The sequence below is a fragment of the Ochotona curzoniae genome, unplaced genomic scaffold (genome assembly GCF_017591425.1).
Source record: "Ochotona curzoniae isolate NIBS_2020 unplaced genomic scaffold, NIBS_Ocur_1.0 contig_4501, whole genome shotgun sequence".
Classification (NCBI taxonomy): domain Eukaryota; kingdom Metazoa; phylum Chordata; class Mammalia; order Lagomorpha; family Ochotonidae; genus Ochotona; species Ochotona curzoniae.
This window is the reverse complement of record NW_024466307.1, coordinates 6,145,472-6,170,232: the sequence shown is the minus strand read 5'-3', so window position 1 is coordinate 6,170,232 and position 24,761 is coordinate 6,145,472. Positions and strand designations below refer to the sequence as shown.

At 45.2% G+C, this 24,761-nt stretch overlaps 1 protein-coding gene across 9 annotated transcripts in view; it reads left to right on the top strand.

Annotated features, from left to right (window-relative positions):
• Nucleotides 1-24,761, top strand: part of MEF2C (myocyte enhancer factor 2C) — a 146,823-nt gene that overhangs the window by 87,198 nt on the left and 34,864 nt on the right. For 6 of the 9 annotated variants that reach the window (XM_040986030.1, XM_040986027.1, XM_040986029.1 and 3 more), the window contains one exon: nt 17,730-17,873. In XM_040986030.1, the coding sequence (XP_040841964.1) occupies nt 17,730-17,873 (144 nt within the window). Of the gene's footprint in view, nt 1-17,729; nt 17,874-17,935; nt 18,074-24,761 lie in introns of all 9 variants that reach the window. The other 3 variants (XM_040986026.1, XM_040986025.1, XM_040986022.1) reach the window with 1 other exon arrangement.

Sequence of the window (24,761 nt, the reverse complement as noted above, 5' to 3'; positions counted from 1 at the left end):
ACCCTGATAAAGCTGTTAACTCATGTTGGTTACATGGTGCTCACACACTTTCCTGTCCAGCTATTCCTACCTGTGTATATATTAACTTTGGCAAATTTTTAAACCATTTGCCATGATGTTCATTCACGCTATAATACACTTCGGACACAGAAATCATTTGTATGCTTTTTGCTCACATTTAAACAAAATGTCACCACTTTATGTTATTGTAGTTATGTAACTACTTGTTATATAATAGAGATAAAATTCTTCAGGTATAAGACCCTCACTCAAAAGATTTTAAAACTAGGGAAAAGATGGAGAAAGGAAAACGCTAAGAATTACAGGATAATTTTGAAAGTCAAAATAGACTTGGGGGGCGGGGAGAGAGAGATAGATGATACTCCGTAAAGGGAAGGACTCAACCAAGTTTGGTCGGTCAACTCTGGCAGAACTAAGGTTTAGTTCATTCCCTGATGTCCCTTTGGAAACATCGTGTGCCCAGAGAGCACAATCAGACAGTGAGACAGAGCAAGAAATGGGGAGAGAAAGAGAGGGAGGGTGGGAGGAAAGGAGAGGGGCGGGGGGAAGACGGTAGGGGTTGACTGAGATGTGTTTAAGACAGTGGCAAGCAATGAGCCAAGTTAAGAATGCCCCTATGCTGCCAGTTCTTTTTCTGAAAAAAAAAAAATCAGTTTCACTAAAATTCTGGCTGGTCAACAGAGTGTAGTGTAATGGTATTGTTAACAATAAAATACATAGATACTGCATTGCCTCTCATGTGAAACTTTGAAGTATCTTTGTCCTGGCACACTCAGTATTTTGATGGCGGGAGCGATATCTGCTCTTGGAAGTGAGCCAAGCACACACAAACCTTTTACACATTTGGCTCAGCTCCAGATGAACAGGTGTTTTACATATTCCACTCACACACCCTCAAGGTACATCGCTCCTGGGAAAGGATGTTGTTTCTAAGACACCAATGTTTGCCCTGAGCCACACCTCGTTCTGTGAAGACTTGGCCAACCTGAGCAGAGCCCCCACTTTTCTCCTGACAGGAGGCACAACAGGGGAACAGCTGTGCTGCTCCTGCGTACCTGATGGCTGGCTACTGAGGTCAGGCACTTACCGATCCATATTGGAAGCACGAGGGAAACAATTCAGAACTTTGCACCGTGGAGCTCCTACAAAGATGAGAGATTTTACTCATAAAATCTGTAGTATATTATGACAGCAAATTGTCCCTTTTAGACTAATACATGTTCCTTCAGATGCCACCAACAGTCTGCAAACAACCTAACATGCAACCATGTAACTTCTCTGGGGTCTAGATTACTGAATTGAAATATATCTTTCTGTAGAGAGGGGAAAAAAAAAATAAAACTAGCTGTGCAAAAATGTGTAAATCCAGAAACACCTGGGATATGCCTTCAGGGATCTTGGCTTCTTGCTGTGTAAACATCCACAACCAGCCCCCACCAGCCTCCCCAGTGCCTGCACTTAACATGAGCGGCAGGTCCCAGCAGATACAGTCACCTGAAGAACTTCCATTTTTCCATGCATAAGTTCCTGTGTCAGATCAACAAAACACCCATGGATTTCCATCCATCCCTTTAGCTTCTACCAGAAGGTAATGCAGTAAGAGGAGGAGAGGATTTGCTGCTTTTCCTGCCACCTCTCTGAACCTAACGCTTCATCCCCGTGTCCACAGAGCTGCTTTGATGCTCAGTCAACAGTGTGTACTACCTGGTAGGAGCAGCCTGGGAACCTTGTCTCGCTTCCTCCTTTAATTGCGCTGTTTCCCTTCACCTTTGAACAGCGATCTTTACACAGAAATGGGAGCCTATGGAATGAGGCGGGGGAGGGTGGCCGTGGGAGGCATTTGAGAACTAAGAGGTGGTTCATCTGTGGTCAGTGTTATTTATTCAACGGAAAATTGACCATAAGCCCATGAAAAAAAAAAAAAAAGGCCAAGCATCATATTTGTAAGTGACCTTTTAAATGTTCAGCAACTTTCTCCATTTCAATTTTGAAGAAATCCAGTTTCCGGTTTGAGAGATGTGGGGACAGGCCTGGCTGTGGGAAGCCTCCAGAGAAAACGGCTCTGGGCCAGTCGGTGAACGGTGAACTGGCTACCATTTTCTCTGCTAACTCAGGTCCCTGCAGCCTGCCCTCCTCCCACCTTTTTTTTTCCTGGGAGAAGCCTGGGATCTCCCGTAATGCTGCACTTTCCCTTGAGCCCTGGGGGGAACTTTCCACTTCAGAAAATGGCGTCTTGTTGTGCCTTCCTCCTAACTTTTGGGGAAAAAAAAAAAAAAAAGCCTTGGGAAGTTTGACATGCATTTGCCTTTGACTTTTCCTATCATCGAGTTAGTAAAATAACACAGTGTGAGCTGCATCTTTTAGAAAAGGAAGGGAGTGGTTTTAAAGAAGAGTATTTATAGTGCATAGAAGACTTCTTAGGATACGAGACAGCTTTGCCCAGAGAGAAACAATAGCTTCTCCATAAAAGCACACGTTTTTTTTTTCTTGCGTCCCCGTCTATCTCCTCAAAAACCGTGGTGCTGCATGCACCAGCGCTGGCATCCCTCACCTGCTGCTGAGGCTTCTAGCCAGTGGTTGGGCAGTTAGCTCGCGGGCCAGAAGCACACTGAGCCCAGAAATAAAGCAGACTGTTTTTTCTTAATAACAGAGATGTAAGGTTTCTTCTAGTCATATTTTAATGATGACAAGAACCTATACCTGATGCTGCTCAGAAAGGCATGGCCTCAGTGTTATTAGATAGGCTGTCTGTGCTAGTCTTAGGAACATAGAAGCTCAACATCTTAACGACTCCCCCTTCCCCGCATTTATGCTTCATTTTAACAAGGTGCATCCCTGCCTAAATAGTATTAAAACGGCTTTCCGCTCTAGTCAGAGGTACCACAGCAACGTTATTCTTCAGAAAACAAATTTTGTTGCAGATTTTTATATAGCTTTGTGTGTGTGTGTGTGTGTGTGTGTATACATAATTTTCCCAGATATCTCAACAATTCAATCTGAGAGTCTGTGGTGATTTCAAAGCATTCATGGAAAAAAGAATTGAAAGATGTTTAGTTTGGTGTTTAAAAAAAAAAAAGCCTTTTTTGAAATCCATCCATACACAGGCTCCTCAAATAGCTGATGGAAAAAATCAGTGTTCTGAAAAACTAGACATGGACTGCAGGATTTTTTGCAAGCAAAGTAAACCCAGTTAGGTTCCACTTTCCCACGAACATTTCTCAGTCCCTTCACACACAGGCAGAGGCCACGTAGACGTGTTTTAGGCGGCCTTGACGGTGGGACAGGCTCGCAGAGGCCAAGCAGTCTGCAGAATGGCTGAGAGAGTCAAGTCTGGCGCGCACACGTGGGTTCTTAAGCATGGTCCCATTGCTGACTCACTTTGTGGACTTCAGCAAGTTCCCAAACCACTTCCGCATCTGCAGGGTGGCAGGCCTGGTTAGAAGAGTGGTTCCCAGGGTTAAAAACAGATTCATGCAGAGCTGCCCACCCAGGCCCTGGCACTTGCAAAAAAAAAAAAAAAACTCAATAAATGGTAGGTGTTAGTGCCCAGGAACGGAATCCATTAAAACAGGAAGAAAATTAATATTTTGAGAGTAAGGGAAGACTGGTTTAATTTCCTCTCCATGCCTTAGAGGAGGAAATGCTGTTTTTCTAATTACCTGATGAAGAATATGGAAGAAATGATTGTGCACATGAAGGTCCTAAAGTTCACTGAAACTTTGTGAGTGATGAAAATCAGAATACCAGACTTCAAAATCAGGGTACGGTACATTTCCACTGATATTGCCCGAAATTACTGAAGTCATCACTACTGGAAAAGCAGGCAGCGGAGCACTGCAGGGGCCAGGAGCCCAAGCCCAGAGACACCGGCCAGAAAAAGCCATCTGGGGTCAGAGGACGGGCGGTTTGTGGGGACTGTCAGCAGCCACGTGGCCTTCCGCAAGCCAGACAACAGGTGCAGAGAGTTCCAGGCCGTGTGTCAGGGCGAACAGGGTTGCTGATGGCCTGTGAGGAGACTGTCAGTTGGAGGAGAAAGTGCTGAGCCAGTCACCGTGACCTGCCAGTTTACATGCCGAGGGATCACTGCTGCCACTCACTTGCTTATTTTTGTCCCTCTGTGTCTTGCACAACACCCTGAAGTTGTCCCATTCTCACTCCTGTCCCTTCTCCCTCCCTGCCTTCCTCTTTTCTTCCTCCTAGTATCTCTCTTCTCCTTCTCCCTTCCTGACTCCCTGTCTCCCTTTCTCTTTCTTTCTTAAGAAATCTTTCATTCATATTACTGCTTTTCTTCAACAATTTTTTTTGTCAGCCCCTCTCTTCAATCATGGCACACTCTCTTGCTTCCATAGCATCCTGGGAATTCTGAGGTGGCCAGGCATACAACCTGATCAATGCTTTCTGTGTCACCAAAGAAGTCATGGGAAGTAGGATTTTATGAATGACAAGTTGGTCTAAAATTTTGGAACCATGGATTGATATAGTTGTGCAATAACATTCACAGCCTAATGGAAATCAGTGGGAATGACTTAGATTTTTAGCCATTGGGTCTATTGATTTGGAAACATACTTGAGAAATTTAAACCTATTAGGGAAGCTTGGTCTGCATAAGCCTGCTTCAGTTTGTAACGGTGATAATGTGAGACTTTCCAAAGTATTTGTTACAGACCATGTTCTAAAAGATTGAGACAGATTCCAGCTTGCAATAATGGAAGATAGGTTGAGAGAATGTTCTGGACCTTTCTGTCCATGACTCATAATTACCTGTAATGATGGGACAAGAATGTTCACATTAATATCATCGATCGGCAGAGTCTACAGTGTGAGTCCAGGAGTCAGCAACCTCTAGTAACAAATGAGCCAGGAAACCAGGGGGCTAGCCCCCTGGGATGTTGGCTGAGGGTCCTAACTCTGAAAGGCTCCTGGTGCTGTTGATATCAGTCCCAGGGATCCTCTGTTTGCTTGCGTTTTTTTTTCCCCTGCCACCAGCTGGAAATAATTACATTGTGAGGAAAGCAAGCTGAGGTCCTTTGATTAATGAACTCAGAATCCCCATCAATCTGTTGAAGGTTAAGAGCTCAGTGCTCTCCCAAGTCTCAGGGCTACCTCAGGGAGAAGGCACAGGGCTGCCTAGTAGGAGTGAATCAGAGGTGTAGACAGAGGCAGGTACAAGGGGTTATGCCATGTGGAGCCTGGCGGGGCTGCAAGGAAAGCAGTGGAAAGTGCATGGGCCACTGGGATGGTATGAGCATGTTGGGTGCACACAGAGGCCTGGAGACGAGGCAGAAAACTAAGCAACTGCCAGAGAACGTTGGAGCACATTTGTTTCTAAGCATCTCTTATTTACCTTCAATTCCCTCATCATTGGAAAAAAAAATACAATCAGGCCAGCCTTGTGAGACAGCACATGAAATAACTGCCTACAACATTGGCATTCCATATTGGGGTGCCAGTTGAAGTCCCACTTCAGATCCAACTCCCTGCTAATGAACTTGGGAAGCTGGTATAAGATGGCCCTAGTATTTGGACCACTGCCACCCTCTTTGGAAACCCAGATGGAATTTTCAGTTCCTGATTTCGGCTTAGCCCATACCTGGCTTTGTGTCCTTTGGGGGAAGACAACAGCAGATGGAAGATCTCTCTCTCTCATAAATAAATAAATCCTTAGAATACCAAGTATGGGATAGGCTGTCAGCTTGGCACTAAGACTGGTTAGGATGCCCACTTCACACGTGGAAGTACCTGGGTTTGTACCTTGTTCCGATCGAACTTCCTGCTGATTCAGACTTGAGGAAGGCAACAGTGATAACTCAAGTACATACATTCCTGATACCAACATGAGATACCTGAATTGAAGTAAGACTCCTCTGCCTTCAGCCCGGTCTGATCCCTGGCTATTTCAGGCATGTGCAGTGTGATCCACTGTGTGAATGATTTCCGTGCCATCCCTCTGCCTCATCCTTTAAGTTAACAAAATGCAGTCCTGTCACACTTACGTCATCATTGAATATAAGAGCCATCACTTGTTTCAAATGCACACAGCAGTTTTGTGCCAATAAGTATGAGCTGTAGAGAACACATGGGCTCAACCCTGTCCTGATCGTGTGATGGTACAAAGGTGAGGTGGATGCCTGTATAAAATGACTTGCAGAGAAGAAACACGTGCACATTGCAAGTTTACTGCTCTGAGCTTTGGAGATTTGGCCTGGGACTTGCTGCTGCCTAATGAGAACAAGGTAGACAAGGGCTTTTTCCCTGACCAGTTAACAGCATCCTATAAACCTTGCAACTTCTACCTCCAAGTTGGCCCTTTGAACTTCAAAGAACCTCTTTCCCAGACCTCTGCCTGCCCCATGGCTGTTTGAGCCTCTCATTCCCAAGGGATCCATCATTGCTTCTTGGCATACAGAGCAGGTTTGACCAGGTCCAATGGCCTTCTATCTGGTGCCTATAGACTGGCCCAGCACCTAGCCAGCAACCAGCCGTGCTCTAGACCTTGGCTACTCCCTCTTATGCAGAGCACTTGTCAGTGCATCTGCCAGTGATACAAAGGCATGAGGACTGCACTAACCAAGACTCAGGGGACACAAGTAATAGCAGTAGAACTGGAGACCACGGCTGCCGGGCTTCAGGAGCCTAATGACCATTGCTTAGGCTAAGAGTCAAGGCTCATCATTCTAGCAAAGGAGGCGGAAATCCCAGCCAAGTTTCTGCTTAGTCCATCGGAGTCAGCCCAGTGATGGCATCACGCTTGCCACAGCAGTATTCTCCACGGGACACTTGTCCCAAAGCACTCACCAAGCCAGTGTAACCTTCTGCTGGCAGCCACTGTGCCAGTGTCAGGCTAGCACGTCCTGTAGAGGCTCCTGTCTGACAGTCTTATAATCTAGAAAACGAGATCAGCCCAAGCATACAGAATACTGTATGAAAGAAACTTTGCACAATTCCAAGGGAAGCTCATAACTCTAGTCATAAGATCCATGTCTTTCATAACTGAAATTCACGTATGAGTCTTGGATGTGGAGGCATTGGGGTAGTTGTTGGTTGAGACAAAAGCAGCATGTACCCTGGGTACAGACTTAATAAGCACTGTTGTGTTTTTTGAAATAATTATTTTATTTATTTGAAAGACAGCATTAGAGAAAGAGAAAGAGACCATCCATTTACTGCTTCACTGCCCAAATGACCACAAAAGCCAAAGCTGGGCCTAGCTGAAGCCAAGAGCCTAGAAATGCATCCAAGTCTCCCATATGTGCATGGCCAAGGCCCAGGTACTTGGAGCCATTTCCCTTTGCTTTTCCCGGGTCATCGGCAGGGAGCTGCACTGGAAGTGAAGCAGTCAGGAATTTAGCTTGTGCTTATATGGAATGCCAGAGTGAGAGGTGGCAGCCATTAACCTATGCTGCACAATGCCCAGCCCCTGCGGTCCTGTTGAGATACATAAGAACCCCTGTCACTAGGATTGGATTCCATTATCCTTTTATTCACAGCAACAATATTTATTGAGTGTCATTCATGCACTGGGCACATTCAAGTGGTTGTGGATGCAGGAATGAAAAAGACAAAGTGTCTTGTCTCATGGACTTTAATTTCAAATGCCGAGGCCCTCCCCTCCAGGGGGCAGCCACAATGGCTCCAACTTGCCTGTGGTCCCCACATCCCTGCAGCGCTGTGCACTCCTACCCTCTGCTGTCCCCTCTCCTGCCCCCGTCTCTCTGTGTGCCAGAGCTACATGGCTGTTGAGCCTGTCCATACAAAGTTGTCAGAAAGCAGCTCTGCAATGGCAGGTGCCATGGTTTGGTAGGGAGGGCCAGTGTCCTTTGGGTTCATGAGCTGGGAGATCAGTAGTCAAGGCAGTGGCATGGAGCTAGTGGGTTGGTAGCCAGGTTACTGGGGGCATTGGCGTGGGAAGAGGTCGAAGTGGGTTTTGCAGCACCTGAGTTCGTTTCTAGTAGAATCACTAGCTGTGCAGCAAGGCCACCACATGCATGTGGCCCTTCTGCATGTGGCTAGGCCCCTTTCCTGTTCTCCACTTTGCTTTGACCCAGCCAGAGGCCCTCCACATAGACCAAAGACCAAAGACCGGTTGCCCGGTCTTGCATGTTCAGTCTATCTAAACCTCTTGATTGAGCTAAATAAACCTCTTTTCTTCGCAACCACTCGGCTTCCGGTGTTTTGTTACAGCAACAGAAAATGATCTAAGACAGCTTAGTGCAGGCCCACGCACAGCCCTGCAAGTTAGCATCTCAGCAGGTCTTCAAAGGCCTCACCTACTAGGGAGGTGGAATGTTAAAAGACCCTCTTCCATGATTGGTGTCAAAAGACTGTCACATAACCAAGAAGAAAATGAAGTTCCACTTGGCAGTGGCTTATTACCAATATGTTGACCACAGACACAGGGAGAGATGAATTTTGAGGAAAAGTTTGAGGGACTGACACTGCAGTATAGCATATGAAAGCCTCCACTATGTTGCCGGCAACCGATATGTGCACCAGTTCAAGACCAAGCTACTCTACTCTAGATCCAGCTCCCTGCCATTGCTTCTGAGGAAGCAGAGGAAGATGATGGCCCAAGCCTTAAACCTCCTGCATCCAAATGGGAAACCGGGAGGAAACCCCTGGCTCCTGGCTTCAGACTGGCCCATCTTTGGCAGTTGCAGCCATTTGAGAAGTGAATCAGCAGAAGGAAGAGCTTTCTCTGTTCTCTCCTTCACTCTCTATAACTCTGCCTTTCAGATACATAAAAATAACTTTAAGAAAAAGAAGAAGGTTTAAATGTCAGATATGACATGAGAAGAGGTTGGGTTACCATAAATGAAATCTTGAAATCTTTCTCTTCAATCCTTGGCTCCCCCAGGAGTATCTTGAGCAGTGACAACAAGTTAATTCCCAAGACTGCTAGACTTACCAGAACATGTTCTGCTCCGTAGTGTTGTTACAATCTTATTTTAAAAAGAAACAAATAGCAGTCACCTTTGGAGAGCACCGAACTCATTTCAATTAGAAATGAGTTCCCTTTAGAAAGTACTACTGTCACATCGGTTTGATCATTCATTTACCAGCAAGCAGTTTTGAATGCCCAGAGTGAACGCACATGTATTAAACAAGCTCCCTCTGATGGGGGCTGGAGGTTCCCATTCCTCATGGGACTCTGTACCTGGTGGTGAAACCGACTTGTTAAAGGATGAGTTGCAATGCAGTGTGTCCATACAGAATAACACAGAAAGATCACACCTGTATGGGTGCTGAAGGATGCTAGGGCAAAGCTCCAGTGCCTACCTGATGGGTTTGGGCCATTGGTATCCTAGGATATCTAAGGTCTGTGTGACAGAGAGGAGGAGTAAATAAAGCTACTCCAGGAAGTTATCATTGATAGGTACCAATACCATGTCAAACCCACCTGACTTAGGAAATGCTGTAAAGTTCCTATTATGCAAAACAGCACACTGAAGAAGAGAAATGTGGCCAGAGAGGCAAGTGGAGGGCTCTCTGTGCACAGCATGCGTGTGGCTGCTCAGAGGATAAAGTGCTTTGTAAGCATAGCAGCACAACAAATTTATGTTTTAATTAGACTGCAAGAAGTATAAAGGAATGTTGACTGGAAGGGGAAGGTCATAACGCAAAACAGACCCAGGATGACGGACTGCTCAGTGAGAGTGAGGATAATTGGTAGATCGTGGATCAGGAGTGATTTCTCAGCTTCAGGATTGAACAGCTAAGGTGTACTCTTTGCTAGGAAGAGTAGGGAAGATGCCATATGGAGAATTAGGAAGCAACGTAACTGGGAAAGGAGAGGCCAACCCATATCAGCACTGTATCAAACACTTACTGCTCCACTTCCTATCCAGCTTCCTGCTAATTCACGAATAGAAGCAGAGAATGGACCAAGGATGTGAGCCCCTACCATCCACAGATGGAGTTAAACGCTCCTGGCTTTGGCCAGCCCCAGCCATCGTGGCCATGTGTGAACAGCAGATGGAAGATTTTGTGTGTGTCTGTGTGTGTGTGTGTGTCTGTGTGTATATGCAAAATTTTACTTTTCAAAAAAAAATCATTAAAGAACAAAGAAGCAAATCAATGGGAAAAGAAATGTTAGTGGGAAATCTTGTAGAAAGGAGACAACATGGTAACTTGGAGAAGTTGCCTGAGCTGACGACTAAATAAGAGCGTGGAGAGTGTAGGCTTTGTTCTTCTCTAAGGGCTAATCATGCATTGACTCAACTTGAACAAAAAGTCATTTGTGACTCGACAAGAACCTGCCTGGAAACAAAAATAATCGTGTGACCTTACCATGCTTGCCCACATACATCTTCTTTTGTTAAGTCATTAATGGTTTATAAAAGTTGCTCCAATGTATTATTTGTAAAGCATCCGTACTTCAAGATTCAATTTTTCTGTCCCTGTAACCCATTTGCAAGTAAAATGCCATGTGCCTCAAAGGTGACTGTGTGAATTTGCTTTCACATTTTATCCTTAAAAAAAAAAAATAAAAACTGCTTCCTGATCTGTGTTCATTTATTCCTCACCTCTTTCTCAACCTTTGTCTAATTCATAGTTGGGACTTGCCTTCTTCTTGCTTAGTTAGGAAGCCACCACAGCCACCCACCCGTTCTCCCAGACCACCTACCGTGGGAGCCTTTGTGTTCCAGCCTTTGCTTGCTTGCTTCCTGGAGATGGTCAGGATTAGCTGCACCTGCTCACATTCTCAGCCACTGAATGTGAAATCTTCCCCATTCCTCAAGGACCTCCCCACCTCTCCTGGGTCCAGGGTGTCAGGGTGTGCTGTACTGCATGGCTGACAAGTGCCAGACTTCCCAACTCAGTCCTGCTTTAGGCCTATGGAGGACCAAGAATGGGCGTGGTGGGCAAATCCTTCAGAACGCCAAACCACAGACCCATCCTGATGTTGCCTAGATCGTGGGATTGGCCTAGAATCACCCAGATTTTTCATGAATCTCCCCCTCACCCCTCAGGCTAAGGCTGACCCAGAAAAAGGCGTGTGTCAGACCTCAGGGGATGAAGGAACAGAAGATGAGCATCCAGGAAGCGGAAGAAAGATGAACTTTGCCCAAGAATTTTAAAACATGCTTACTTGAGATTTGTAGAGTATGACTCACATTCATGAAGTTTCCCCATGATCCGTCCTACTAACTTGCCCTTTTCCATTTTGTAACCTTTGTGTACTGCCTAAAATATCACTCCCTTTGTCTCTGACCATCCAAAAGTCTGTAACCTCTCTTCTGCTACCCTTTTGATCATCAAAGTTACATGTTTATGATCTTGTTGCTTTAAAGATTCGGACAAATTGCCTCATTTAAAAAAAAGGATTCATTTACTTGAAAAGAGTAGTGAGAGCAAGAGGGAAATCTTCCATCCAATGGTTCATTCCTTGAATGGCCTTGATGGTTGGAGCTGGGCCTACTGATGCCAATAGCCAAGAGCTCCACCCAGGTCTTCCCCCTGGGTAGCAGGGCCTCACGTGCCGGAGCCACCTCCCACTTCCTTTCTAGAAGCATTATCTGAGCATGAAAAATTACTTGGTAAAAAAAAAAAAATCTGAAGTCTAATATTAAGGTTGTCTTTTGAGGGGTGCATCAGGTTAAGGTGCCACTGCCGTGCTCACTTCCCAAATCAGAGTACTGGGTCCAGTCCCAGGCCGAGTCCACGCTTCCTGCCCAGCTTTCTGCCCATGTGCCTGGGAAGGCAGCAGAGGATGGCCCAAGGATGCGGGTGCTACCACCCACATGGCTGACCCTGATGAACTTCCTAGTCAGTCATGGTGGTTGTAACCATTTAGGGAGTGAACCAGCAGATGGACAGTCTGTTTCTGTCACTCTGTCTTTTAAATAGATAAATTTGGAAAAGATTCTCTTTGGAGGAAATGCATAAAAACAGGAGAAGTGGAAATCTCAGCTCTTCCCACCCTTTTTACAACAGGAGTCAATATTTGATCAGAATGAGCATTTTAAGGTTTTATATTTTCTACTTTTTATTAGGATTTGTACCACAAATGAATACTTGCAGTACAGTTTAATTCTTGCAAGTGCTGTATTGGATATGATTTGCTTGCCTAATTAAAGTCTCCCTTCTGATTGTACTAAATTCACCGTATTTTTCTGTCTTTTCATTTCTAGAATGAGAACAAAGAAGAGCTGTGATAGCAAAAGAGCTGGTGTAGACAGTACTTAGTGCTTTTTTTTATGATTAAAAACTATGGAGAAATTTCTTGGCATCTAGTTTTCCCCCAGTCTAAATGAACTATGCAAGAAATTACCACAAAACTGTGTATTATTATAGGTCAGTTTGGAGTTTTCTGGTTTGAATTTGTATTTCTTGCTTTTCTAAAAACCAAATGCATAAAACAATGTCAGCCACAGCATTGGATTTTCAAAGATTATTTTCTGAATAAATCTTATTTAGTTTTTTTATTTATGAGACACAGAAGGAGGAAGAAGGAAGGGAGGGTGGGCAGGAGAGAGATAAAGAGATGCTTCCATCCATTAATTCACTCCTCCAAAAGACCACAGTGTTCCCCGCCTGGCCAGGCCAGTCAGGAACCAAGATGCAATCTAGGGACTCCCGTGTGATGGTGGCAGAGATTCAGCCTCTTGAGGCAGCTGTGCTCCCTGGAGCATGTTAGCAGGAAGCTGGGAATTGGAGCAGAACTGGGACCCAAAGCCAGGCATCCTGGTGTTGGGTGAGGGTAGTCCAAGCAGAATCTTCACCTCTGTGGCAAGCATTCTCTATGGAAGAGCGCCCAGGGTGGTTTGCTAGGATGGCCCCTCGCCAGGCACGAAGGCGTGTGGAATTGCAGCATCCCGAGCACCTGTGCACCAACGCAGGTCTGTGCTCCTGAACGGTGTCCATCTCGCTCTCGTTGCATACTCCTCTGTGGATTTCCTGCTTTGTAAAGATTGTTCAGTCATTAAGCACAAATGCTAATCTTTGTAAGGCTACAAAAAACAACAGCTCCCCCCGCCTCCCCTCAAAAAAATCAGGATGGGAGGAAAGGACCCAGCATTTTCTAAGTGGACGTCTCTTCTTGACTTTTGTGTGAACACCACATCCGTGCCCATGAACGTGTGCTTGACACATCCACCCTCTGAAAAGAGGGCTATGCAGGCGAGGCAAGAAAGAGCAAGGGTTTGGATTTTGTCCAAGGTTCATTCTAGTCATTGTGTGATTTGCACAAAGGGATTTGAACTTTCTGCTGTCTAATGAGTGGGGACAGAGACAGAAAGATGATGCAAACATATATCGCTTGAGACATGGGGAGAAATGGAGCCTTGCAGGCTGGAATGGTTCTGTTTTTTTAAAGCTGAATTTTACTTAAAACATAAAATATGACTGTACTTAACCGTTTAGCATATAGTTTCATGTCATCAGAAGGGTCGGCAACTTGGTTACTTCATTTTGCTAATAGGAAATAGTTTTTTGAGAGAAAACAAATTAGTTAAGCAGGGCAAAACAGTTTTAAGCATTGTACAGGAGAGAGCTCGCTCATTGGGAACATAATGCCCACGGGAGTTCCATGTGGCGTTCCTTTTCATTTACGTTGCTTGCAGTGAGGAAATAGAATCTGTTCTCCTCCATCTATTTCATTAGAGCTTCTGATGCACCTGTCGCCTACCATCCTCAGTTTGTACATATTTCAAGTTTTCTCCCATGAACAACTGTAACCACAAGGGTCCCATATGTTCCCATGTCTGCGAGGAGAGCGTCCACGTGGTTTTCACCTACCTGCCTGGACTCCATCTCCCATTTTATTGTTTTGGAGAGTGTCACCTTCTGTCAGTCTAATTACTTCTCTCCGAACGGCTGTTCTCAGCTCCTTACGTGACAGCCGCTGCCTTGCGTGTCTCTCCCAGAAGCCCGAGCCGTCGGCCCCCTAATCTACCCCTGAGGTGTCACTCGCACGTGAAGAATGAGTAGGCTCTTTTCAGACAGTGTTCTCTGAGGGAGGAGAGTCTTCAGATGGTAACGAGCGAAGCTGGTGGCATCACAAGACCCCTTACCTCCACCTGACACGCAGAAGAAATCCTTTGAGAACACAGGCAGGCTGAGCAATGACACATTTGCAGGACTTGTAGCCCCTGCAAAGGAGTTAAACTTGAGTGCCCCCAATACCTGTCCAGTGACACTTGCAAAAGATTACAGGAGTTTTCAAAGACCCTTGGCACAGTCTCTGATGTTGCAAGAAGAGTGCCTGAAGGAATAATGGCTGCTTATCCATTTAGTCAGCCCTTTAGTTCATATTGACTATTCAATACTGTGAATAGACTGACTTGGCTGCCTCTAACAGTAATTCCTTTGTCATCATTAAACAGCTGTAGATTTTTAATATTATAAAGATGAAAATGCTCTTATAGTTCCACATTCACACTCTGGCATTCAAGTCGCTGCCATCACTTCCATTTTCAGAGCTTTATAATTCCACCATAATCATTTGTTCTTGGCAGAAATGTGCTACACAAGCACTCAGCTGAGGATAATATTTTTGAACAATTTTTTCAGTGTTCTAGTTATGTGATTATGGGAATTTAGAACTCACTATTAATTTTCTCTTGAGTTTTGTGTTTGTGTATCATAAATGCTCTTTTTAAAATAACACAATTTAGCTTGAATGATTATTTAAATACAGCTAAGATTCATCGTAGGATAATGTAGTCAGATACACGAAGAACTTACTGGAAGAAAATGAACCACTGCTCTCCCCGCCTGCTCCGCATTGCAGTGATTTCCCGCCACCTGCCTTGTTTGCTTGTTGCTTTATGTAATCCCTCAGATACAAAGTGAGCCCAAAGTTGATCTGTTTGTGGTCTTTTTTTAAAGTCTGTACGTTGGATAAGTGTTTTATTGACAAAACAGGGAGCCCCACTCATGACTACATTTGCTATCTAAGATGCATCAATATTGTCGCCATATTTTGCTACTTAGAAACTTCCCACACCCTTCAGTTATTTCAGCATTCAGGCTATTATTCCAGATGGGGGTACAACTGCTTCGTCGCCTGCGATTCGGGGAGAGCTGGCTCCCGTCCTTCACCTCACAAGGGTGGGAAAGTTTAGGCAGGGGTGAAGCGGGACCCTGCATTATGTGCAGTCAGTTGATTAGTGCTGGGGGCATCGGGCTTGGCCATGCTAGCTTGCGGCATGGTGGAACCTTTCCCTAAACTCTGTGTAGGTGACTTGCAAGAGATAATGTGTTAATAGCTGTGGAAATCTCTCTACACCGTGCAATTGATACTTGAATTTTCCTAAGCCAAACACAGTATCTGCCTCCTGAAAGCTTTATAAGAATATTTAGCACGCATGCATGTGCCAGATGGATCGAAATGACAGCTGATAGGCCTCTCCTAACCCTGGCGTTCTGTTGTCAGAAAGCTGTACATCAAAACAACTAGAATTTGTACAATAAGATTTACTGGATAAAAGACGGGTGCACACAGGAAAAATCTGAAAATCCAAAAAGACTTCAAGTGAAAGGCTTTTATAAGCATATTCTTAAACCTGCCTTACAGAAATGCAGGTAGATCGCCTTCAAAAAACACCAGAGGTTTTGTTTTTACCTGGTTTTACCTGTACTAAGGAATACTTATGAACACTACATCGTGAATGATGTAAAACACCCTAAAATGGCTCTGAAAAGCTCCAAAATATACAGAGATCAAGGTGGAAATGTATCCTGATAGAACAAATAGTTCTCACCCGGAAGAATGCCCTTGTGGTTAAGATCATGCGAACGAAAGAGTTCAGTACACAGGAGATTAAGTTAGTCCATGGCATCATTATTCTAACGTACTGTGACACTCTACACACGTTCTTGTAGGGAACCCCAGGTATGGAAAACATCCAGCCCATGGGCTGTTGCAGCATCTGCAAAATCACTTGGTCTGGCCTTGCCCCAGCAACCACAGGCAGAATAGGTGCCATCCCTCTGTGGCAGGTTCATGTGTAAATTGATACATTGTTAGGGCCCACAGATGAAGTCACACTTATCCTCATGACCCTTGACAGAAAACCATTGCCCACACCTGACGTAAGAGAGAGGACTTAACGCTGGGTGATGAACAGTGGCTGTAGGTCTGTGATGGGGTGCCCCAGGAATTACACATTCCCCAACATTATAAATGTATATTTTTACCATCAGGTGTTGAAATATGCATTTTAATATTCAAACATCTTACCACATAATAAGCTACAACCATATGCTTATTTGTTACAATATACCACTATCACATTAATAAATATTTACAGAGCCCCCATGCTTCCTAAATGTATCACAAGTGGTAAGTCTCCAGTTTGATTTTTCTCAGGAAGTCTTCCATGCCTCAGAAACTTAATTTTAAATAATATTACATTTGTTACACATTAATAAGAGCCAAGTAGTTTTTAAGCCTGACACCCCCTTCTTAACTCCTGTTGTTTTATTTATTTCTCCAATTGTTTGAATTAAACATGGAGTGTTATCTCAGCTTTGAGTTCTTTCGCTTGTGTGTTGCAGCTTTAGCTTTATTTATATGTGAATTCTGTGTTCTCTAAAGATGAGCTTGCCTGAGTTTTCCGTTAATGAGAGACACTTAGGTACGCATCTCTCTGTAACTGATGTTCAAGTACCCGGTCACTTACGAAATGTTGCTAGTCTATTAATCATGAGCATGGCAAGCAGCGTGATTAATCAGAAGTTTGATGATATCTAGAAACATAACATTATCTCCATAAATCAGAGTGTGTACAATTGAGGTGACAACCATCATTTAAACAAGAAAAAGAGTAAAATTCTAGTTCGCCTGACTCAGGCTTCTCCAAACTGTGAATGATGTCAGATTTGTATTTACCAGCCTCTGATGGCACTAACGAGGCCAGCCCAAACGCCCCAAGCCTGGAGGTTCAGGATAAGGCCCCAACTTTTCATGTGGCATCTTCTGATTCTTTTCGGCCTCCACCAGGCTTGGGCGTCACGCATGGTGACCAGGAAGTTGATTCTTGCCTCTTTCGGCTGCTTCCTGGGAGGACTGATTCCTTTTATGAACTTCAGCACAGATGTGCAGATTGGTGTAAACCTAACCAGATGTGTTCCATGGGATCACAGTGTGAGCAGCCCGTCCCACTCCCGAGCAGGATGATACATGGGTTCCATTGCACTCAGGCTGTTGAGGTTATAGAAGACTTCAAATGAATGGCTTACATAAGAATTGTCTTGAACGTGCCTTACACAAGTAGAGGTAGAACACTCGTGAAAAATACCAGAGGTGGGAGATGGACGGAACACCCACAGAGCTCACCACATGTGAATTTCGAACCAGGAATCTGCTTCCGATTCCCTTGTTCTGGTCATCTCCTCTCAGACTGTGCCATCGTAGTCGTATGATGCCCCGGCTCCATGTAGTCCTGTGATTAGGAGTGTGACAATGGGTTCCCTCCACTGTCTGTGTCTCTCATTGTCTCTCCCTCTCCTTTGGTCCCACAACACACAGCGCTCATGGTTCCTTGATGTGTCTGGTTGCCAAGGGTTGGAGGGGTACTTCCCTTTCTCTGCTTTTTGGTGGGTGATGAACATTCTCTTGAAACACCTCCCAATTTCTACCTGTGATTTCTTGACTTCGAATGTAAGACAGCGGGACGCTGAGCCACCCAAAACCCCTGTTATGCCCCTGCTTGTCTCTTGTACAGCCACGTCAAAGTTTGAACTTTGCAAATTATCTATTTCAGACGTTGAGAAAGAAGGGCCTTAATGGCTGTGACAGCCCAGATCCCGATGCGGACGACTCAGTCGGGCACAGCCCTGAGTCTGAGGACAAGTACAGAAAAATTAATGAAGATATTGATCTAATGATCAGCAGGCAAAGATTGTGTGTAAGTACTCAGAACTCCCTTCCCTTTTTTGTTCACTCTTGGTATTTCTCTGAACCTGGCAGGCCTTGAACAAGAAAGAAAGCAAAGGCTGTGAAAGCCCCAACCCTGACTCCTCTTATGCACTCACCCCACGCACTGAAGAAAAATACAAAAAAATTAATGAAGAATTTGATAATATGATCAAGAGTCATAAAATTCCCGTAAGTACCAAAGGTAGATGGCTGGTCTGCTGGTAGCTGCTGCAGTAACATCCCTAACCCTCTCCGTGATGGCTTGAAAACGTCAACAGGATGACAGAGCCATCTCATTCCACGGCCCTCCTGGCGATAGCAAACCCTAAGAGGTGCTGGGGTTATACCACCCAGAGGAGTGGCCAGCACTAGGTCCCTTCATGCAGGCACAGCAGGGTCCCAGCGTGACACACCCTGAGTTTCACACAGCCTTTTAACACACAGCTCATCCCATGCAAAAGCATCAGACTGCACTTCCAAACAGGTGCAGGGACCCGCCGTAGGATCCATGCAGACATCTACATTGTAAGCCAATTTGGTATCCAGGACCCCCCCCCCCCCGAGTGCTCTCACACAACCCAAGTCATCCCCTACATTAAAACTGACTTCTTGAATAGAACCTCAACCTCGGTCCCAATACATGAAACTCAGCAACAGCACTCAAGGGTGAAAGCTATTGCTCGCTGCCAGGAACAGACTGCATGAAAGCTAGTGGTAAGATTTCAACATGGTTGTGTGCTGGGATGACTTAAAAGCTTCGTTGGGATTGTATCTGCTTTGCCGACACCAACATTTTCCATGCTTTAACATTTGGCTACAGTTTGTCTTAACCAAGTCAAAAAATTGTCTAACCATCAGTCACATGCCTTGCCAGATATTTAAAAGAAATAACTCTGCATGTATTAATTTGTTTGCCCACATATGTAAGGGGGAAAGTATACATAGCTATATATAATATTCCTTTTATTACAGTCTGTCATCAATCAAATGATGTTAATTTTTGTGGTATAAGAGGCAAGAATTTTACCTATGTGCTTCCTGAATGTTATTGTCTGAAATTATTTTTGTGGGACCTGCCCAGAGATTTAGCAGGCTACTCTCTACCTACAGTGTCAGCATGCCATCTGGGGGTCAATTCAAGTCTGTTCTACTTCTGATCTAGCTCTCTGCTTATGGCCTGGGAAAGCAACAAAAACAGCCCAAGTCCTTGGGCCCCTGCACCCACATGGGACACCAGTATGAAGCTCCTGGTTCTTGGCTTCAGATTGGCCCAGTTCCAGGTATTGTGGCCATTTGGGAGAATGAACCAGTGGATGGAAGATTCTCTCTCTCTCTCTCTCTCTCTCTCTCTCTCTCTCCCCTTCTCCCTGTAACTCTGCCTTTCAAATAAAAAATAAAATGAAATCTTCAAATTTTTTTACATTTAAAAATGAGCACCTCATGCAGTCAGTGCATAGCCAACTCTGTTGGGTTCAATGGGACACCTTGAAATTGCCCTGTCAAATGTATGCCTATTAGAATGCCTATCCTCATTAATGTGCCTGCTGCTTTTCTTGAGTGAGCTGGTGCCAGCAGTCCAGCTTTCACTGAATCACAATTATTAGAACAGGGTCCCATGAATTGCCGTGAGCACAGAAAGGTTTCATAGACTAAACACTACTGTTTGAGGCACAGCATAGTGGAAACTTTACCAAGTGTGGCATTTCCTATCCTGTGCACACTGCGAATTAGTGAGAAATGGAGAGAGAGAGAGAGAGAAGTTTTCCATTCACTGGTTCATTCCCCAAATGGCCACAAAAGCCTGGGCTTTGCCAGGCCAAAGCCATGAGCTTCTTCCAGTTCTCCCATGTGGGTGCAGGATCCCAAGCACTTGCATCATCTTCTGCTGCTCTCCTAGGTGTGTTAGCAGGGAGCTAGGTCAGAAGTGGAGCAGCTGAGTCTCAAACTGGTACCCACAGGGAATGCCACCATCACAGGCGGTGGCTTGTCTACCTTACAACGCCATGTGTATGATCTTTCAGTCAAAGCACATTGGACGTCTGCGCTAAGAGGAGCACTTTGCATTGCTGGGGAAAAGGCAACCCAGGGCAATCCTGAGGATGCCTGTTGGTGGAGTGATCCTCCGTGTAGGCAGCACTGGAACCCACAAAGTTCTAGGAAACCAGGCATCAGGCAACATGCCCCAGACATTAGAGGGAAAGGCATGCAGTGCCTCCCTGGCTTCCCTGGCACTGTCTGGCCTTGTCATGTCAGGATGTGTAATTTCTCAAGAGGTGTGGTGGTATAGGACTGGAGCTGACATTCCCAGTGGAATTCACAGGCAGAGCTGTGAGCAGAAACCCCCCTGCTCTTCACCAGTGCCTCGGGCTCCAGCAAGTGCGTTGCCCTCCACGAGGAGCAGCCAGGTTTTTGAGCATGGCTGTGCATTGCTGGAAATGAGTCTTGGTGAAAGTTTCCACAGCTGCTAAAACATTCACAGCAAGGCCAGGACACTCTGCCCTTTGTGCACAGAGACTGTCTCCACCTCTTTCCAAACATTACAAGACTGTTTTTCTGTTTTAGAGACCCAGCATGAAGAGTTTCCCTTTGAAAATACAAAATTTAATATTGCAGTCACCTGTTGGCCTAACATGATTTATGCCTGGATTCCTCAATTACATGAAATAACTCATGGGTGATTTGGCATCTTGTCAGCCAGATTTCCCTGTGCTGGGCTTGCCACAGGACATGCTGGGCTTCTCAGCAAGGAAAAAATCCAGCTCCATTTAAGGAGCAGAGGGTTAGGAAATGAGAGGTATGAGTGAGAGGCTGGTGCAAGAGTCACTGAGAGCAGACAGAAAGGAGGAATTGTAAAGAGGCAACATTTTCTTTGAGATGAGAGACTAGGAAAAGAGAAGGAAAGCTGTAGGTGGGATGGGGAGGTGGTGGGGTGAGAAGCATGTGAGAATATTAATCATCAGAGAGGGAGCCTGAAGGAAGAGGTTGAATAGTTGGTTGGGGGGCAGGATGGGGATGGAAAGGCACAGCTTCCCAAGAAGGAGGAGAAGGAACAGGGACAGGCAAGTATGTTGTCTTGGCAGGTAGACATTGAACAGGTGGCCATGTGATGACCTATGTGTTTCCACTGAATTGAGCTTCAGTCGGCAAGGGGAAAGAAAGAGCAGGGGACCAGAAGATGACAGTGGAGGAGGCACATGTGGACAGTGAGTGGGTAGGGAGGGAGTGGCCAAGTCCATGCTAGAGCCGCCAGGCAACCGGAGCAAGGTGGACAGCAGCCCTTGAGGGCCCTGGTCATCCTAGTCACTGACATAGCTCTTGCTAGTGGCTGCCAAGCCACATCAAAGCTATCATTAGTGACGAAAATGCTGCCACTCTGTCAGTCATTCATGTTCACTAGAAGAGAGCCCACTAGTGGAAAATAGTTCATTGCAAGTTTTTAACTTATTCTTCACTACATTTAGAGAAAGTTGGGGAGAAACAGAGGGCTTTAAATAATGCTCCAGATTCTTTTCTGGCTGTGACTATGCATGGCAGTAGCTACAGTCACTTTGTTTAGTACTAAACACTGGAAGCTTTCTAGCTACCTAATTTTTTTAAAAAAGATTCATTCTTTTTATTTGAAAGTCAGAGAAAAGAGATCTTTCATCTGCTGGTTTACTCCCCCAAACTGCTGCAGAGACCAAGGTTGAACCAGGTGAAAGCCTGGAGCCTGGAGCCACATCCAAGTCTCTTCTGTAGGTGACAGGTGCCTAAGCACCTGAGCCGTCTTCTGTGCTTTCCCAGGTGCAATAATAAGCACTGTACAAGAAGCCAGAATTTAACCCAAGGCTCTGACATGAGATGCTAGCATTGCAGACTGAAGCTTATTCCTGTGTGCCACCAAACCTGAACCTTTCCATCTTGCATTGGGTCCTGTAAATTCTATAAGCAGTCCTGCCTGCAACATTTTAATCACCCCCCGCCCATATTCCTCTCTAGAATATTTTGCAACTTTAGAGCTTGGTCCCTGATATCTTTGCACGTTGGGAGCTTTTAACTGGCACCTGACTTCAATTCCATAGACAAGAATATTTAAAATGTAGATACGGCGGATTCCTGATTTTTAAAAAATCAAAAAGAAAAAGGATAACTCACCAAATCCTAGGAAATGTTGGCATGTTATTAGAGCTGGTGAAGTCCCTGCAATGTTCAGGAGCCTCTTGTTCTCTTCCTAGTTGCACCCATTGTGTGCCTCTGATAAGGAAATCCAGGTCAAGCGGGATTAAGCGACTGGCCTGGTTAAATGGCCATTTATTACACAACCTGCTCTGCCACGAAGCTTTTGGAGAGAAGGGCTAATGTTCTCTCTGATCCTTTAAGATACCTTTGCAGAATGGTCATTTCTAAGTCCCTAATCTACTTTCAAAAGTATTACAGCTAATTCCTGATTCAAATAAGAACACAGCAAAAACCCAAGAGAGATATAAAAGACCTTGGGTAATTTATGAATTCTGAATGTTTGGAATCTACTCTGTTAGGAGAATAACACCTGGCTGGTGGCTGTCCAGAATGGTAGAGCTAAATAACCCCTGAGGGGAGGTGGTGGTCAGTGAAAGGAGGCAATGGGGTGACTCCCACTGATTATTAAAGTGCTTCAGGCCATAATTGTGAATTAGCTTCCATGTTTCTGAATAGCTCATAATCCCCCAGGGGCAAAGAGTGGACTTTGCTCTCTAACGTGAGACAGCCAACTTGCGTAGAATATGCTTAGCAGATAGTTTCATGGCAGACCCTTTAAGTGCCCAACAATAGCTACACATTCATTAATAATAACAAAGTACAAATCAGAACATTTGTAGGCAAAAGATAGCTTTAAAGTACTCAACCAGAATGAATAGGGAAGAAAGAAGCCTGTTATCTTTAGATGGCAAGATAATCAGTGTGCCTATCATTTCAAACATACATCTTTCCTTTAAATCAGGAGCATTCAAAATCTTCTGTATTTGCCGTGTTAAATGGACACTTGACTGTTGTCAGTCATAGCCTGTGATGCTAGAGGAGACCTGCAGTGATGGCTCCTTGCAGAAGACAGTCTTTAAGGCCCCCAAGACCTGAGTGTGTCTCTTGATGCTCACCTACATTGCCTGAGATCCCAGTGGTTCACCCATATAGGCTACCGGTAGCCAATTGTTACTCATTGAACAGTACAATTTCTGGCTGCAGTGTTTGTTTTTTATTTAAAAACATACACTGTGTGGCACCATAATTTAATAGCAAAGGTAACAGATGCTACTACAAGATGACCTTGAATCTCAGTGACCCAATAAAAAGGAAAGCATTATGGGTATCATGAAGGGGTGTTGGACGAAACAAACCACACCCTGTGTGTAGATTACCTAACAATAAGTAGAAAGCTTGCAATTCTGCATTTGTACTATCTTGGGTGACAGGAGACCTTGGCCACCTTGATCCATGGGGACATAGTTTGAGCAACAACATCTCTGATGTTGCAACACAGGAGAAAGAAGAGCAGTTAGGGGAGACCTAAAGAGGGGAGACAAGGCCAGAGCAAGTTGCAGAGTTAAATACCGTAGTCAGACTGAGCCTCCTTGAGAAAGGCAGATTTTCAGCAAACACTTGAAGGAGAGGAGAGGGTTAGCCAGGGTTCAAAGAAAAGAGGGAGAAGGTGACAAACGCTGGAGCATACGAGTTTTTGAGTTTTCACTTGGAGTCATCTGTGAGAACAGGGATATCATGTGACTTCGCTTTCAAAGGGTCAGTCTGATTGCTAGGTTACAAATAAAGAGGAAAGGGAGGACAGAAACAGATTAGTCACCTGAGACATGACCGCTGTGATCACCTCAGAGATGCTGTGGCCACAGCACAAGTCACTGGGGCTCCTACAGTGGGCCCACAGATTGTCCCTTTCTGCAGGGTAGATCCAGAATGTCACCAGTGCAGCTTAAGGTCGGAGCTGGAAGCAGTTGGCAAGACCAGAAGAGTAATCAAAGACAGTTCATTCAAAAGTGTGTTTCCAGATGGTAGCGCTAAGGAAAACCCCAGAGCAGGCAGGCGTGTCGGGGCTTAGCACCTAGAAGCTGCTATCACTGTCGGCCTGCAGGAGAGGGGCTATGCGGAGTCATGGCTAAGTCACAGCACCCAAACAGAACTGTGGCCTTCTCCAGAGGCGACGTGGTCCTAGCCACACAGCTGTGCCTCCCGCCACAGGTGGCTGCTGCTGCCTTCCTCTTGCCAGCTCTGCTTCCCAAAGGCAAAAGGAGCCTGTAGGCCCAGCTCCCAGAACAGAGCAGATGAGCGTCGGGCCAGTGTGCAAGGCTTCAGGCAAGCGTTTTGATTCTTCCATGCACTAAGTAACCCCACATACCTCTTGATGAAGGAGTACACACAGCTGTCACCATCACCACTGAATTCCAGTATATGCTAGCACCTGTTGCTTGAGAAGGCTCCAGAAATATGGGGATATGTTTGTGATAGTCATGCTTTAAGGTCTGACAAGACATTTCCATGCCATCATAGAGGCTAGCCAGAAACTATGTTCCAATTCCCTGTTTATAACAGAAGAATGAGTGCATCAATAGATCCCATGAACATGTTTTATTCCCCTCTCAAAAAAAAAAATCAAAGACACATGGAAGAAAGGATCTGGGAGACCTTTATCACTGTCCACATGTCCAGAATGTGGGGGGAAAAAAAGAAACCATAAGGAATGGAAAATAAAGAAGCCTAAGCCGAAACACACAGCAGTGTCGCCATCATCACTAAGATGAACACGCCAAGAGCGCAGACCACGGGGTCGATGCAAGCCAGCTGGAGCTGAAGGAGCACGAGAGGGAAAAATACAGAGCAGAAAAGTAACAGCAGCTCAGCTGTCTGCGTG